A 16,737-nucleotide genomic window follows, 5' to 3' on the forward strand; every position below is an offset into this window, starting at 1 on the left:
GGAAGAAAAGGGGCAAAGGGGAAGGAAGTGGGAGGGCTAGGGGAAAGGATAGAAGGGAATGGGATTAATATGAGAAAATGGAGAAATAGGAACAAAATCATTGTAAATAGGGAGGACTGGAGGGGTTGAAGGGAGGGCTGGGCAAGGGTGAAAAATAAGAACCAAGAGAGACTATGTAAAGGTGCAAATTTCCAATGATGAATGTCATTATATTGTATACCTAAAATGTACCAATGATTAGAATGAATAATCGATAATGTAAAATAGGAAGAAAAGGTCCAAAGGGGTAGGGGTAGGGGTAGTGGGAGGGGCAGGGGAAAGGAAAGAAGGGAAAGGAAAAATGATGAGAAATGGAAAAAAATGGAAATAAAGTCTTTGTAAATAGGGAAGGGTGGAGGGGGTGAAGTGAGGGCTAGGAATGGGGAAAAAATAAGAACCAAGATGCATTATGTAAAGGTACAATTCCCAGTGAGAAATGTAATTGTGTTGTATACCTACAATGTACCAATAAAAGAATTTAATAAAAAAAAAAAGCAAAAGGCTGATTTTCAGAGTAATGCATATGACCTCAAGAGTGTGTAGGCAGAAAAGCCACTGAGATCTAAACTCTGGTGAAGGTCATGTTTAGTAAGTGAGAGGAGAAAGACTAGGAGTTTGAAGGATACAGAAAAGGCTATGAAACTGTAGCATCTCAGAAACCAAAGGAAAGGAGAGACACGAGAAAGATATAGAAATATTAATTACTGCCCCCAATGCAAAAAGATTGTCCCATCTCTTTTTTCTTCATCTGATTGCATATATGGACAGGACACTGAAAATTTAGTGAGTGGATCCACTAAAATTATACTACTCTCTCGTATATGTTAAGTTATTAAGTAATTTGGAACACAGATTCCTGAAAATATAGTATTATCAGGATTTGAAGTGATGTACAATTTCTGGGGTTTTTTCCTTAGGTAGACCACTATTGGAGCTTTTCTTAACATTAGCCCTAAAAGATACTCTAACATCATTAATTTGATTGTAGAACCATTTAGCTATTAGAATAGTAGTTCTTTTTTTTTTCCCTTGGTAGCAGGGATCGAACTCATGACCTTGCACTTTCGAGGCAGACAGTGGCACCACTGAGCTAAATCCCCGGTCCTAGAATAATAGTTCTTAATAAGTATCCTCACTGTTTTTTAAATCCTCTATCATTTTTACGTAGTTTTAATGTTACCAAGTAGATACATACATTAGAAATATCTTATTTGATATTTGTTTATCTTTTAAAAAAAGGTAATAATTTTTTGTTTGTAAGAACCAAGAAGGGGTAGCTGGATGTGGTGGCACATGACTATGATCCCAGTACTGTGTGGAAGGCTGAGGAAGGAGGATTGAAAGTTTGAACCCAGCCTAGGCAACTTAGTGACTTAGCAAGACCCCATCTCAACATAAAGAATGAAAAAGGGTTGGGGATGTAGCTCATTGCAAGGGCCCTAGGTTCAATTTCTAGTACTTAAAACAAACCAAAAAAAGAAGCAATATAAAATGTAAAATGCCAATCTTATAAATATATATAAAGTGGAAAACCCTGAAAAGTTCTATACCCTATAGTCAGCCATATTAGCAATTGGTATGTGTTCAGCCAACTTCTTTTTGGAATTCATATACTACTATGAGTGATTCTTTTAGAAAAGTTGATAATATTCTGCTCATTGTTAAGCACCTAGCTGTTTTACTTGGTAACGTAATCTTGGACTTCTTCCCATGCCAGCACATTTCACTTTGCCTTATTCTTCTTTATACTGCTGCTCGGTCTTCCAGCAATCCCAACAGGCTGGCTTAGTTTAGTATAGGGGAGGTGAGGCAGGGTCTCTGCGTCTTTATCCCCAGAACCTAAAGGTCATTGCTCTTTGTGGTCACAGTGGCTCACCCTATCATCCTGGCCCCATTGCAGGTGCTTGTTTTGCTTCCTACTTTCAGTTTCTTCCCAAGGTTTTAACCCTGCTCCAGGTTTCTAAGGGGTAGTGTTGCTGTCCCTGTCACTGTGACAGCTCCAAGGGTTATTTCCTAGAACTGGAAATCACAGAGACAGCTGGCCAAGGCTGAAGTGGGAGCACCACCGATGGTGGAGAGAGGCCTGGCTGAGCAATCTCACTGCAGTGCAGTCTCCCAGGTGTGAAGGTGTCAGAGTGCTGTGCTTGTTAGAGAAGCACTTCTCCCACTATAATGTCACCGTTAGCTTTGCTTTAGTCCTTTTATGTTTTCTTCAGAGTTTATGTTTACTTCTCCAACTTTCTAGTTTTTTAAGTCATTTTTGTAACTTACTACAAGATGGGTTTGTACCATACCTAAGTAAATAATCAACTATTTGTACTGTCAGTATTGGTATTCATTTAGATAACCCCAACAGGCATGTGTTGTGCCCTTATAATGGGGTCTGTAGGTCCTTTTACTATAAGCATCCTGGGGTTGTGGAATGAAGTAGAGGAGAGCAAGGACCTAGGAGGCAGGGATCTATTGGTTTTATTCTCCAGAGAGCACTTGGCTAGTATGAACCTTCCATGATCTAGTCTTTGAGACAAGGTACTGGACAAGGTGCTTCTAAACATTCCTTCAGAGAATCTCATTTTCCGTTCCACCATTGATTTGTATTTGCATGGTCTAAATGGGTTGTCCAGCGTAATCCAGGCTGAATGTCATCTTGAATGCAAGGGGTTAGTGTTGCTGTCCCAGTCACTGTGTTGACTCTAAAGGGCATTTCCTTTGGGTATGAGAGAAGTAGACCAAGTAAGGAAACAAGTTCCAATCTTGGCTTTGATCATCACACATCCATACCCTAGGCAGCTTCTGGGGGCTATTATGTTGTCTGTAAGATGAAGACATTGACCAAGTTCTGTGATTCTTAGATACAGATATAGATCAGAGTCATACACTGAGCTTACATGTCCAGGTTCAGACCCCCAGAGATTCTGATTCATTAGTGGTGATGTGAGGACTGGTTATACATTTGTAAACACACTCCCAAAGGGTTCTGAGGCACTCTCCTTTTTGAGAAGCAGTCTAACTTGTCAATATTTGAGTTTTATCCCACTTTCCATTGCTCTGTTTGTCTGTGAAGCCCTCCCCACTGTGAGGTGTGTGTTGATTCTTGACCTCCCCTTTGCTCAGCCACCTTTTTCTTCTTCCTCAGAAACAACCTGCAGTGTTTCACAGTGCGATGTAGCGCAGCAGCAGCTCGTGAGGAGGACCCCTACATGGACACCACCCTGAAGGTTAGTTAGAACTGGTAGTTGATGCCTACCTAGAACCTCAGGAAACCTGAAGATCCAAAGGGAACACATGAATACTTGTAGATTTGCTCTTGGGGCGAGGCTTGAGAAAGACTAAACGCTTTAAGGTTGTCTTATTTATTGGAGTAAAACTTTACATGTAAAATATTAAGCATTTTATGATTTATGATTGAAATGACAGCTTTTAGGGTTGCTTTGAAAACATTTCACTGAAGGTTGATTTAGTGCATAGTTTTTAAGTTGAGTGAAGAATATATATATATATATAATATAATTTCAGAGAGAGTAGTATACAACTGTTACTATACTACAATTTTATTTTTTTAAGCCCAGCCTTGCCTATTTATTTATTGGTACCTGGGATCAAACTCAGGACCTTGTGCTTACCAGGCAGGTGGGGCACCACTGAGTAACATCCTAGTCCAGCAATTTATTTTTTTTCCACATCCAAAGGTTTATTTACTTGACAAAAATACAAAGTGTTATCATCACGAATGGAGAGAGAACACTGATTAATAAAGTCTAAAGCTTATGCACTTCTAAAAAATCTGTCAAATACTATAAATATCACAAAGTGCACAAATAAAATTAGTGTTTTGATTAATAAACCAAGAAGTCTTCTAGAAAACTTTCTCTTTTTTTTTTTTGCTATTATCTTTTATTTTGCTCTTTATTTATATTTGAGTTTCTCATGTAAGAAAATCCATGCAATATTTAAGATTGTGTCTCTGATTTATTTCACTTAACCTTATGGTCTCATGGTGCATCCATTTTCATACAAGTGACTCAAGTTTATCCTTCTTAATGGCAGACTAGTACTCGGTTGTATATAAATGCCACATTTTCTTTATCCATTCTTCTGTTGATGGGCGACTTCCAAAATTTAGCTATTGTGAATTGTGCTGCTGTGAACATGGGTATACATGTATTACTGAGATATGATGTCTTTAACTTTTTGGGAAAGCACCTACAAGGGGAATAGATAGGTCAAGTGGAATTTCTAGTTTTAGTTTTTTGAGGAATCTCCAAACTGATCTCCATAGTGGTTATACTAGTTTACATTCCCACCAACAGTGTAGAAGGATTCCCTTTTCCCTGCAACCTCTCTAACATTTGTTATTATTTGATTTTTATAATGATAGCCATTCTTTCTGGAGTAAGATGGAATCTCAGTTTTATTTTAATTTGCATTTTTTTAACTGCCAGAAATGTTGAACATTTTTTTCATGTATTTATTGGCCATTTTTACTTCTTTTGGTGAGTGTCTGTTCATTTCAGTTGCCTGTTTTTTGATTGGATCTTTTATTTGGGAGGTTCTAATGTTTTTTAAGTTCTTTATTATATATATATATTTATTAATTATATTCCTTTGTCCAAGGAATAGCTGGAAAAATATTTTCCCATTCTGTAGTTTGTCTCATAACTCTGTTGGTTGTTCCTTCTGCTGTGCAGAGGCTTTTTAATTTGATATGACCTCATTTGTTGATTCTTAGTATTATTTCTTGTGCAGTTGGAGTTTCCTTCAGAAAGTCCTTGCCTACGGCTATGTCTTCAAGAGTTTCACCTATTTTACCTATGTTTATGTTTTATAGATCTTTGGTCCATTTTTATTTTTGCTTAATACATAGTGAAAGATACTGATCTAGGTTCAATCTTCTGTGCCGGGATAGCCAGTTTTCTAGTTAAGGATGCTGTCTTTCCCCCAGCGTAAGATTTTGGCCCCCTTGTGAAAAATCAGGTAGCTGAATATGCCTGGAGTTTTTTCTGCATCCTCTATTCTGTTCTTCTGATTCACATGTCTGGTTTTTTGTGTGTTTGTTTGCCAATACCATGCTGTTTTTATCACTGTAGCTTTGTAGTATAACTTAAAGTCTGAGATTGTGTTGCTTCCTGCCTTACTCTTGGTGCCCAGGATTGCTTTTGCTATTCTGGGTCTCTTCTGGTTCCATATGAATTTTAAGATTGTTTTTCCTAGTTCTGTGAGAAATGCTTTTGCTATTTTGATTATGATTTCATTAAATCTGTATGTCAGTTTTGGAAGTATGGCCACTTTGACAATATTGGTTCTACCTATCCAAGAAAAGGGTTAATCTTCATTTTTTAATGTTCTTTTGGATCTCCTTTTTCGGAGTACTGTAATTTTCATTGTAGAGGTCTTTCACTTCCTTGGTTAGATTAATTCCTAAGTATTTAATTTTACTTAATGCTAATGTGAAAGATATTGTTTCCATGATTTCTATGGGTTTTTTTTGTTTTGTTTTGTTTTTTGTTTTTTGAGACAGGCTGGTCTTGAACTCACTGCATTCCAGGCTGACCTCAAACAACTTGCTTCAACCTGCCAATTACTGGAATTACTTAAGGTTCTTCATGAAAGAAGTCTGCCTGCCTGCCTTCATCCCTGGCTGCTGTTTTTTCTCTTGGGCCCCCACCACTCAGCTTGCTTCTGCAGAACCAGGCTCTCCTCCCTGCAAGCCACAAACTGAACAAAAGCCCAATACAGGAGCACGAGAGTCTTTACTGTTTCATTTTCTTTTCTGCCTCAAACTTCTCTGTAGCTTTTAATTTTCCATCAGTTCCTTCCAAATTTCTGACAATCTATTTCTCATTATTTCTTCCCCAAGTTATTATTTTTCAGTGCCTGAATTCTCGATCTTGGAGAGGCTGGTTTTGTTGCCACCTGCTCCTCTGCCATCTTGATTCTCACAGTTTTATTTTTTAACAGAAATACTGGTGGCAGTTGTACAGAGCTGTTCAAAACAGTGCAGGTACAAGTATAGTCAGGAGCAAAAGATTAAGTAAGATGCATTGAAATGGTTTATACTATTATCAGATATGCCTATAATTCTTTTATTTTTTTAAGTCTTTAACAGTCTCCTGTAATTACTCTAAGAGCTATTGGATTTGCTAGATAAATAACCTCATTTTTAGTAAGAAGTAATATGGTTGATCTTAGAAAAGCACTTGACCACAAAATATTGACAATTTGTGATGATCTTCTGAACTTGAGTTTCTGTTCTCAGAAATACACTGATCATTTGCCTGATATTCTCCTATGCTATTTTACTTGTGACATATAAGCTCTTTAAATTGATATTTGTTATGAAGATACATGCTGCTATATTTTCTTTCTTTCTTTCTGTTTTTTGGGGGGGTTTTTTGGTACTGGGGATCAAACTCAGGACCTTGCGCTTGCAAGTCAGGCACAGTGCCACTGAGCTAAATCCCTGCCCCATGCTGCTGTATTTTCAAAGGTTAGTTGATGTCTACCTGGAACCTTGTGCAGCTTTTTGCAGAAAAGTAAGTGTTCAGTAACAGTGGTTACATTAATAAACAGCTTGAAGGTCTGAGGTACTCATACCACATACAGTCTGAGGTACTCATGCCCCAGTCACTGTCACCCACCTTTTTTTTTTTTTTGGTACCAGGGATCAAACACCAGACCTTGCGCTTGCAAGGCAGGCGGCAGAACCACTGAGCTAAAGTCCCGGCTGTCACCCACATTATAGGAAGTTTTATGGAGCGTGTAGTGTCTTAGTTCAGGGTGACTCTTGTTTTGCCATGGCCTCCCTATAGTTTTCTGTTGGTGACCAGACTTACTGTGTGTCTTTAGCCCTTTGGGAAACCAGAATCACAGATTTCTCATTTTTTGTATAAGATGCATATATAATCTTTTGAAGTAAGAGATGATTTTTAAAATAAGGATTATTTTTCTAGCAAAACTGGAAAGATGAAGGTGATGAACTATCCTCCATTCTTTCCTCTTTTTTTTTTTTTTATAAGGAAAAATGTTTATGAATTCAGGGTAGGCAAGAACTACCTAGGATACAAAAGACATGATGTATAAAAGAAAAAAATTGATAAATGAGATTCCATCCAAATTTAGAACTTTAAATGACATCATTAAAATGAAAAGTAGTCCTTAAACAGACCATATTTACAATGCATATAACCTATGACCAGAATATATAAAGAATTCTTAGAGCTCATTAATAGACAACCCAATTAAGAAGTAGACATAAGAAGATGATAAATAGCCAGTATAGCACAAGGAAAGGTGTGCAACTGTAGAATCAGAAAAATACTAATCAGTACAATAACAAGATTGAATTATACACTCGTTAGGGAGATGAAGTTAAAAAAGTTTTAAAAGCCTTGTCATGACCTTTTCTTTTTGTTGGATTCTCCCCCTTTGCGTTTAATTTGTCATGCCCAATGGATTCATTCTGCTGGGCTTCCTGGGGTTGTGATCCTCATTGTCTTTTCCTAGGTATTGTCTAAAATTTTTTGGAGTCCTGGTTTGATATTCATGAAGTTCCTGAGGTGTTCTTTATCATGAAAGTATCTTATTTCTCCATCAATTTTGTAAGATAGTTTTGCAGGGTACAATAATCTGGGTTGGAGGCTGTTTTCCTTTAGGGCTTGAAATACATCACTCCAAGCTCTTCTTGCCTTGAGGGTTTGCATTGAGAAGTCTGCTGTGATTCTGATGGGCTTTCCTTTGTATGTGATTTGTTTCTTTTCTCTCACTGCTTGTAGAATTTTGTTCTTCTGTTGGATTTCTGGAATCCTAACTATTATATGCCTGTGTGTAGATTTTTTTTTAATCAAGCCTAGCTGGAGTCCTATATGCCTCACTTATCTGTATGTCAGGTTCTTTTCCCCTGCCTGGGAAGTTTTCTGCCATCACTTCTGTGAACAGTTTTTTACGTCATCTGCACTCTCTCCTGCTTCTTCATTGACTCCAATCAGTCTTATGTTATTCTTCTTTGCATCATCTAGCAGCTGCTGGATTGATTTCTCATGTTCCCTTACAATTTTAAAGCAATTTTTCTTTTCCTGATCACTAATTGCAATCTTTTCTTCTGTATCTGAAATTCTATCCTCACATTGGTTCATTCTGCTGCACAGACTTTCATTGGAGTTTTTAATCTCCTGGAAATCTGTTTGTATCTGTTTTGTGGATTCCATTTTTTTCCTATGTTGGGATTCCATCATGTTCCTCAGCTCCTCTATTTTTTTAATCTGTGTCCTCTCTAGATTTATTAATCATGTCTTGCACCACAAGCACAATCTTTGGTGTTATCTGAGTAATTATTTCTGATTTCATTTTTCCCAGATCCTCTTTTGTTGCCAGTTCAGAGAGTCCAGGTAGTTGAGTATCATATTGTTCCATCTCGTTTCCCTTTGGGATTGCTGTAGGTGATCCAGAAGTCTGTTTTTGAGGCTTGTTTATGTGTCTTCTCATTTCCATGGAGGGGGGGTGCTTCTGGCACTTGCGCGGCTCAGCTTCCCTGCCCTAGGAGCTTGGGATGGCGGCGGGGGAGCTTCCTTCCGAGTGCTGGGACTGGCTCAGCTTCTCTCCCATTCTTTCCTGTTCATCCTTCTCTTTTCCTCTCAGCTGGCCTTTTTAAACCTCAGAAATATATAACCTTACATAGGGCACTGGTGCAACTGGGGGACATAATTCCTTTGTAGATTGAAGTAGGATCAGGCTACATTTGAAAGGATCATGATTTCATGTCTTCCTACACTCTCATAAAACCAGAGAGAATGAACAAGAAAGAGATGAAGGGGAAGAAAAGGAGAGGGCAGCATCTGGTGGGAGCTTGCTTTTCTGAGGCCATTTGAGTCAGGAAAAGGAAGAGCAGTAGTAATCTCATCTCGGACTTCCCTTCCTTGTGCTTCTACCATTTTTGAAATCCTGACACCATTGAGTGAGCACACAGTCACATAACCCACGTGCTGACTCAGGCTAGGAGCTATGGTGTCTGAAAAAGGTTTTACAACCTCATAGTCTGGTCCAAAGTGCATGTGATGTTCCCTCCCTTTCCTTTTGAGATTCTGGCTCTTCAGCACTTACCCACATCCACTTTAACTATTTTTACAAATGAAAACATAGACAAGAGTTGTTTCCCCAACCACATTATACAAAGGAATGATGATGATGACCCCAGAATCAAAATATTATTAATAGAGGAGAGATCAGAGGCCTGTCAGCATCATTTTGTGAGATCCCAGAAATAGCTCTTCCATTATCTTTCTAACACATTCTACATGAGTTATTGGTCCTCTCTAGGACCAGCAGCCTGGCTTCTTCAGTTTACCTCACAGGTCCAGCCTGTGAGCTCTTCTGGCTCTGCTTCTGTTCACACCCAAAAGGTCACGGTCAGGGCTCTCTGAACAAACAAGAATGTCTTGCACATACCCATCCACAAAGAAACCATCATATGCACTCTCCATGCCATAGAACATTCTTTCATAGTGTGTGAGTTTGCCTAGAAATGCCATTTGGGTGTACCCCAAGCCAGCCCACTATGAGTAGGCATTTCCCTGGGTGGCACTTTTCCAGCTTAGAGCTGCTCGTCTAGAGGACTCTGCCAGAGCCACTCTGCAGGAGTTTCTGCAGCTGTGGGATCCTCTTTCTGCATTTACTCAGTCAACCACTAAAGTTATTGATTGAGTAGCTCTCTAAAAGAAATGGTGGGTTACACAGACACAAATAACCTGACACTCTCTTAAGACTTATTGAGGGGTGAGGGAAGCAGAAGAGATTTTATGGAATAAATAGACTGATTCTTGAAGATTAAAATCCACATACCTTTATTTCTTTATTTCTTAAATTTGTGATTTTCTTTTTTCTTTACTAGGCTTGCCCACCTGTCAGTATGGATGTCTGTGCTTTAAGAATACAGCTTTTTATAGGCTTGAAAGCCATCTGTCATTTTAAAAATCATGTAGTACTTTTAACCAAGGCAGACCCTGAAGCCATTCCAGACAGAAGAGAATCGCCCAGGAGATTTCTGTAAGCATCCCCTTGCCCTAGACATTCCTGCCAGCTTTTGAAATGAATTGTAGTCAGTGTAACTTATGTGTGTCTTAAACTTTTTAAAAATCAAAACTTGGAATGAGCAGATAGCTTTTCTATTGTATTCTTTTTCCAGAGAAAGTAAAAGAGGTTCTAAAGACCTCTATTATGTCCTTTTTATAATGGACATGGAACTTTCAGAAGAAAATGGATTCTAAAATAGTCTCAGTAAAAAGCAGTGCTATTTTAGATAAGAATTTTAAAAGCATGCTTTTCTGTGTAATTAATGGGAAAGACAACATTTTATGCTAATTCAAGCTACAAAGCTTTTTCACTGTTTTTCTTCTTTGACCTTTTAGGAGTTATATTTTTATCCAAAGATTGTTTTCTAATAGTGCAAAAGAAATTAATAACAATGTGTTTCTCACCTGACAGCATATTCATTATCTATAAATATGTGCAGATCTACCTTAAAATCAAATCACATTTTCATTACATTAATGTCTAGGTAATTTGTAGTCTATTTTCACATTGCTCAGAGTCAAACACTTACTTCCAGACTAGTAATGCTTCTATTTGATGTTTTTTGGTCTCATGAAGGCTACAGGCAGGAGAGACCCTGGGCACAGGGACTTTCATAGCCTACAGGACTTTCGTAGCCCACTTGCTGAGCTTGGACATTTGAGAACACTTGTGGAGTGAATTGGAAGCAATTGGTTTGTCAATACATAATAATTATATTAAATGTAGTTGACTTGTGTAGTACTGAAAAGTAATGTTCAGTGAAAACCAACCATATGGCTGATCACTAAAGAAATCACTAAATGAAAGTGATTTCATAGTTATATATTTTATGGCACCCAATATTTACCACCAGTACTGTCATTTATTAACACATCTTATCTTAGCAGTTGTTAACTTTTGTTATGCTTTCAGTTCTAGAAAAGATACCAGTGTTAAGATCAAACCTCCTGTAGCTGAGGCTGGGTGGAGTTTGTATATTGTGAATACGATCTCACCAGTGCAACTATACAAAGAAATGGTACTTTTTTCAGACTTCTGATTCTTATTTGTAGATATTGAGTAAAATCGATGATCTTAAATTGATTATGTATATCATACATTCAGGATGCTACAGCCAACCAATTTCCAGGATCTGTGTAATGGAGGGGTGTATATCTTTCTTCACCCTCTTATTTTCACATCTTCTAACATGTGAGGAGCCATTAGAATTTCCTTCACTAAAATTAAGAGCTCCTTATTCAAACACACATTCCTAAAAGATCAGTGACCCAGGCTAAATATTAGTAGCTCTTTCTCTTGACTTTGAACCCTACCAAAGAGAAACAGGAAGTGAAGTTAGAAAAAAATCAAAGACTGTTTATCCCTACCTCTTTTCTTTCTTTGCATATTAGCAGATTGTTCTAGGACATGGTGGTTGCTCCAGCAGTACCTATCAGAAGGGGCCTGGAGTGGACAGCCTTACTCTTGTTCTAGGAGTGACAGCTTCGTACTCATCCCTGCCAATTTTAATTTTTAATTTTGAAATAATTTCAAACTTAGAGAAAATTTGAAAGAATAAGAATATGAAGAAACCCTGTATTTTCCCCATACAAGTGTGCCATAGTCAACATTGCTTCTCCTTCTGCTTATACTCCTATGCTTTCACAGCACAGATATTTTTCTTTTCTGATCCATTGGAAGGTAAATTTAATACATCATAACTTTTTGCCCCTCAACACTTCGTTGTATATTCTCCACATGTCAGGATATTCTCTTGTATAACCACACTACAGACACATGCTTGAGTAAATTTAACCTAGAAATGGTATTTAATCTGCAATTCTTATTCCAGTTTTATCAGTTTACCCAGTAATAGCTTATAACCATTTTCCAGCCCCTTCAGTCTACCAGTTTGCAATCAGGTAGTATATTTACTTATCATTTCTCTTTAGCCTCCTTGAGTCTGGAATATTTCTTCCTTTCCTTTTATTTTATGACACCAACATTTCATTTTTGAAAAATACCTCTTTCCCTTCTACCCTTTTTTAACAGTGTTCTTCATTTTGGGTTTATTAGATTATTTTTTCATGACTAGATTCAGATTATGCATTCTTAGTGTTTTTTTAGTATATAATATTTGGAGGCATATGATGTCCACCTGCTCCTCATTAGTGATGTTAATTTTGGCAAGCAGGTAAAAATGTTTCCTGATTTTCTCCCCCTGGCAATTTATGCTGATAATTACTGTGTATCAGCTTGGTCCTGTCTTTTCAATCTTGCTTAATTGAAGGCATTAGGTTTCGTCTAGATGATCTGACCACTATCATCTGAATATACTGATTGACTCAGATTGGCTAGTGATAATCTTTAGGAACGCTTGGTGACTTATGCAGTAGATGTAGTAGACCCTAAGCTCACAAAGTCAAAACTCAAGAAGGGATATTTGGTCTCAACTTGAAAGAGTTGAATTGCATCACTGAAAAAGTTAACTATTTCAGATATTTTCACTAGCTTTATCAAATTTGGACCAAATGATTGCCAAGTTAACTATATGGTTAGTATTACAGTATTATTGGGACCTTCTGTAACTCTTTTCTGAAAACTTTGTTTTTATGGTGCTGTCGATTGAACCCAGGGCCTTGCTCATGCTGAGCAAGCACTCTACCACTGAGCTACATCTTCAGCCTTCTTTGGTCCTTAAAGCTGTTAAACCAAGGCAGTGTTTGTACTGATATATGTGTTAAACTGGCTCACAGATTGTAGAGAAAGAAAACTCAGCTAAGGCCCTATTGAATGATGTTAAATAACGTATTTACTATATTTATTGTCAGTGTCTAATATGCTCAAATATGTCATTAACACAAGTTAGATGTGTTTAAGAACTGGAGGACTATTGGATGTGTTTCTTCAGCATCATTAGCTGTTTGTCTCTTGTTTTAGGTAGACTATAGTAATACCTACAAGACTGTAAAAACCCAGAGCTGCATCCACCTTCTCAGTGAGGCCCATCTGTTAGTAAGAGCTGCCCTGATGGATACCTGTCAGCTGCAACCTGGAGAGAAAGCAGAGCTTTTGGAAGCCTTTAAAGAAAGCTGTGGGCACCTTGGAGACTGTTACAGCAGGTTGTTAATGCTCCTTAGAGCCTTGTTACAGAAGCCATCTTGCATTTCAGATTTTTTTTTTTATCTGATATTATAAATAGGGGAACAGGTGAAGGGAGGTGGTTTTTGGTTTTTTGGGGGTTTTTTTGTTTTTTGTTTTTTTTTTTGGTACTGGGGATTGAACTCGGGACCTTGCACTTGCGAGGCAGGTGGCGGAACTACTGAGCTAAATCCCCAGCCCAGGAGGTGGTTTGTTTATTCACTTATTTCATAAGCATTTATTGAACACATACTGTGTACCATGCACTGTTCTGGGCTTAGAGACACAAATGACTGACCCATTCCTGTCTTGAGTCACCATTTGTTAGAAGAGCAGTCTCAAGTGCATCACTGTCCTGCCGCTTAACTTCGGAATTGGAAGGTTTTTTTAGGCCTTCAGGTGCCACCCCCCCCTCCCCCCGTTACCAGTGAAAAAATCTCTCAGTCCTATTACTTCTTTATCATCTGTTAGCTTAAAGTGTAGGTGTCATTTGGACAGTCCATGATTTTAATCTTAGTAGTTAGTGCTTTTATGATGTCAGAAAGAGACACTAGAGTGAATTAACAATTTTTGTTTTTGAGAATGTTGTTTACAGATTTTTTTACGTATGTTTCAGAGGCTTTCTTGACCTATGTGAATGATTGTAATTTAATAAAACAGACTTTTTCTAATAATGGTAACACCATTATTTTAGAGCCACGTCATGAATATTAAAATTCACTTAATGAATTAGTCTTTTTCTATATTTATTATAAACATACCAAAAGAAACTGCATCAATTAAATGACTTGAAAAATAAAACAGGCATTTATTCCAGTTACTAATGGCACTACAGAAGTATTTTGAGATTTATGTTTCTAGAAAGTATGATCTGTTTTATTATTAGCTATGTGAAATATAAAGATTTAAAATTTACAAACTTGAGGGATTTTGTTTCCTTCCCTTTAGGCTTGACACCCAGCATTCCCACCTCGCCTTGCCATACTATAAGATGTCTGGTTTGTCTCTGGCTGAAGTTTTGACCCGTGTGGATTGGGCAGCAGAGTATGAATCACAGAAATATGAGAGGGGATTGATCTTTTATATTAATCATTCACTTTGTGAAAACCTGGATGAAGAATTAAGTGAAGTGAATATTGTTTCTTAGTTACAACTAATATTTTTAACTCATTTTATTAATTTATTCTATATCATATTATTTGGAAGTCAATTTCAACTATTTTCATCTTTGTTATTCTTTTTCTCAAAAAAACTAACATGCCATTTTCCTTATTAATGATTACAGAGCCTGTGGATCCTTTTCTTGCCTAGTGACAGTAGCATGGGTTCTGGAATGTGGTCCTTGCCTTCCTTTCCATTTGCAGTCCTGCCCCCAACTCCGGTGCCCCTGTTCTCCAGATGTCCAAAGCAACTTAGAAAACCTTGGCCCAGTGACTTTAAAACATTAAAGAGTATTTTTAGTGCCTTATGTATATTAAATATAGCTGGAAATTGTAATATCAAATGCTTTGGAGAAAAAAGTTTTCTCATATAGATTACTTCACTGGGTATATTTTGAACTAAGTTGTTTTTCTAAAGTGTAATTTATTGAAATACTTATTTTTTTTCTGAATTTCTGTTAAAATAAGAAATGTTGGTCACAACCTGGTACATATTTCCACTGCTTTTTCTTCATTATTATTCAGCAGAGAGATCATGTCAGGTCATCTCAGATCTCTCATGTATCCAAATCAACTCATTTTTAATCAAAACGTGGTACTATAATTTTATCTTTAATTATAATGTTTGTATCTTATGTCTTTGGGTGTCTGTGAATATTCAATTTTGATTTCTTTTGGCTGATATGCCTTTTATTCTTTGTTCTTGCTCATCAAAGGAATTAGCAGCAAAAGTGGTTCAGATGTTTCACGTAGCTGAGCCGAAACAATTGCCCCATATTCTCTGTAGTCCTTCTGTGAAGAACGTGAATCCCTTAACTGCCTTGAGCTGTCTAAGGAAACTGGATACCCGTGGACTCTCCTCAGTCTTAGTGACACTGACAAAAGCAGCACTGGCTCTAAAGATGGGAGATCTTGACATGCATAGAAGTGAAATGAAAAGTCATTCAGAGGTATGGTGCTCTGCCTGTTGTCAACAACAGGAGGATACAGGAGGCTGAAATCCAGAGGAGTTTTGGCTTTTTATAGCTCATGCTTTCTTGCTGTAATGGGGAATCGACTTAATATTAGACAGAAAGTGATCCAAGTGGGACTTTGGATCTGACAAATGAAAAAGAAGTAAAACTGATAAATGACAGCAGTGGATAGTAAGAGATCTTTCAATTTAGTGTGAAGTACATTCAGCACACTTGTTGGTACTAAGAATATACAGGCTCTGCCCAGAGCCAACAATCTGATCTGGCATGAGAAATATGGTATATTCACTGAAGAGAGCGCAGAGTGATGTGTACTCAAATATATGCTTGTAAGCCTTATTAGTCATCTAGTAGATATCACAGGTGACTTTACAGAAGATTGGACATTTGAATGGTGTATCAAAGGAAAAAGGGTCATTTCCCTTGGAAAAGAAAGCCTTTAGGGACATGAATCAAAGATGTTAATCATTTAAGGAAAGAAAATTGGAAATAATGTTGTTTGAGCTTTTTTTGTATCCTGAGGCTATGCTAGGCCCCTTGCATATGTTAACTTCTTTAATTCTTACAGTAATGCTATGAGGTAGATATATTATGACTATTATGCAGATGAGGCAGGAAATAGACAGAAAGCTTAACTTGTCCCTGATCTCACAGTTGGCAAGTGGGAGGGCCATAGCTTGCTTTCAGAATCTGTGTCCTATACTGATATTTTTGTTGCCTAAATGTCAGATGCCCACAGTAAAACTGTGGCTGTAAAGTAAAAGCTGAAATGCTTTATTACTTTGCAAGTGACATGCTGTATTATAATAAGAGAACATGTCAGCATCGGAGCATCTGCTTTAAAGAGTCCTGGAAAAAAATTAATTTTCTTTCTGTAAGTTCCTTAAGTTTGCAAAAAACTTTTTTTTTCAAACTGAATTGAACTAAATCTAAGGCTCTCTACAAAAATTGAACATCTTGATGTTTACTTAAATATTAATAACTTCTGTCAGGCAGTTAATAATGTCCTGCTTAAGGTTCATAAACTAGTCTTTATTTTAAAAATGTGATTTTAATTAAATTATTAACCCTGAATCCCAAATGCATGAGGATATACCTGTGAGAGGATAATCTGAATGCAGTGTACACTTCTTTTCTAAATTTTTTTTTTTTATCGGAAGATGAAGTTGGTATGTGGCTTCATTCTGGAACCTCGGCTACTGATTCAACAGAGGAAGAGACAGATTGTTCCAACGGAGCTTGCAGTTCACTTGAAGGAGACTCAGCCTGGATTGCTTGTGGCTGCAGTCCTGGGTTTACAGAAGAATAACAAAATTGGAATTGAAGAGGCGGATTCTTTCTTTAAGGTTTGTCACATTAAAAATGTAATTTTTCTGAGT

General features: G+C 37.4%; 1 protein-coding gene across 8 annotated transcripts in view; it reads left to right on the top strand.

The window, feature by feature from the left end:
• The window catches only part of Hps3 (HPS3 biogenesis of lysosomal organelles complex 2 subunit 1), a 43,347-nt gene that overhangs the window by 15,356 nt on the left and 11,254 nt on the right, over positions 1 to 16,737 (top strand). For all 8 annotated transcript variants that reach the window (XR_002392516.2, XR_015440859.1, XR_204712.4 and 5 more), the window contains 7 exons: positions 3,176 to 3,257; positions 9,923 to 10,077; positions 11,017 to 11,122; positions 13,024 to 13,205; positions 14,173 to 14,353; positions 15,101 to 15,334; positions 16,519 to 16,704. Coding sequence is in view for 3 of the 8 variants with exons in the window: in XM_004834421.4 (XP_004834478.1) it covers positions 3,176 to 3,257; positions 9,923 to 10,077; positions 11,017 to 11,122; positions 13,024 to 13,205; positions 14,173 to 14,353; positions 15,101 to 15,334; positions 16,519 to 16,704 (1,126 nt within the window). In the remaining 5 variants the exon portion in view is untranslated. The remainder of the gene's footprint in view (positions 1 to 3,175; positions 3,258 to 9,922; positions 10,078 to 11,016; positions 11,123 to 13,023; positions 13,206 to 14,172; positions 14,354 to 15,100; positions 15,335 to 16,518; positions 16,705 to 16,737) is intronic.

Source organism: Heterocephalus glaber, unplaced genomic scaffold, assembly GCF_053883595.1.
Source record: "Heterocephalus glaber isolate CG9 unplaced genomic scaffold, H.glaber_assembly_v1.0 deba00001504, whole genome shotgun sequence".
Taxonomy (NCBI): domain Eukaryota; kingdom Metazoa; phylum Chordata; class Mammalia; order Rodentia; family Bathyergidae; genus Heterocephalus; species Heterocephalus glaber.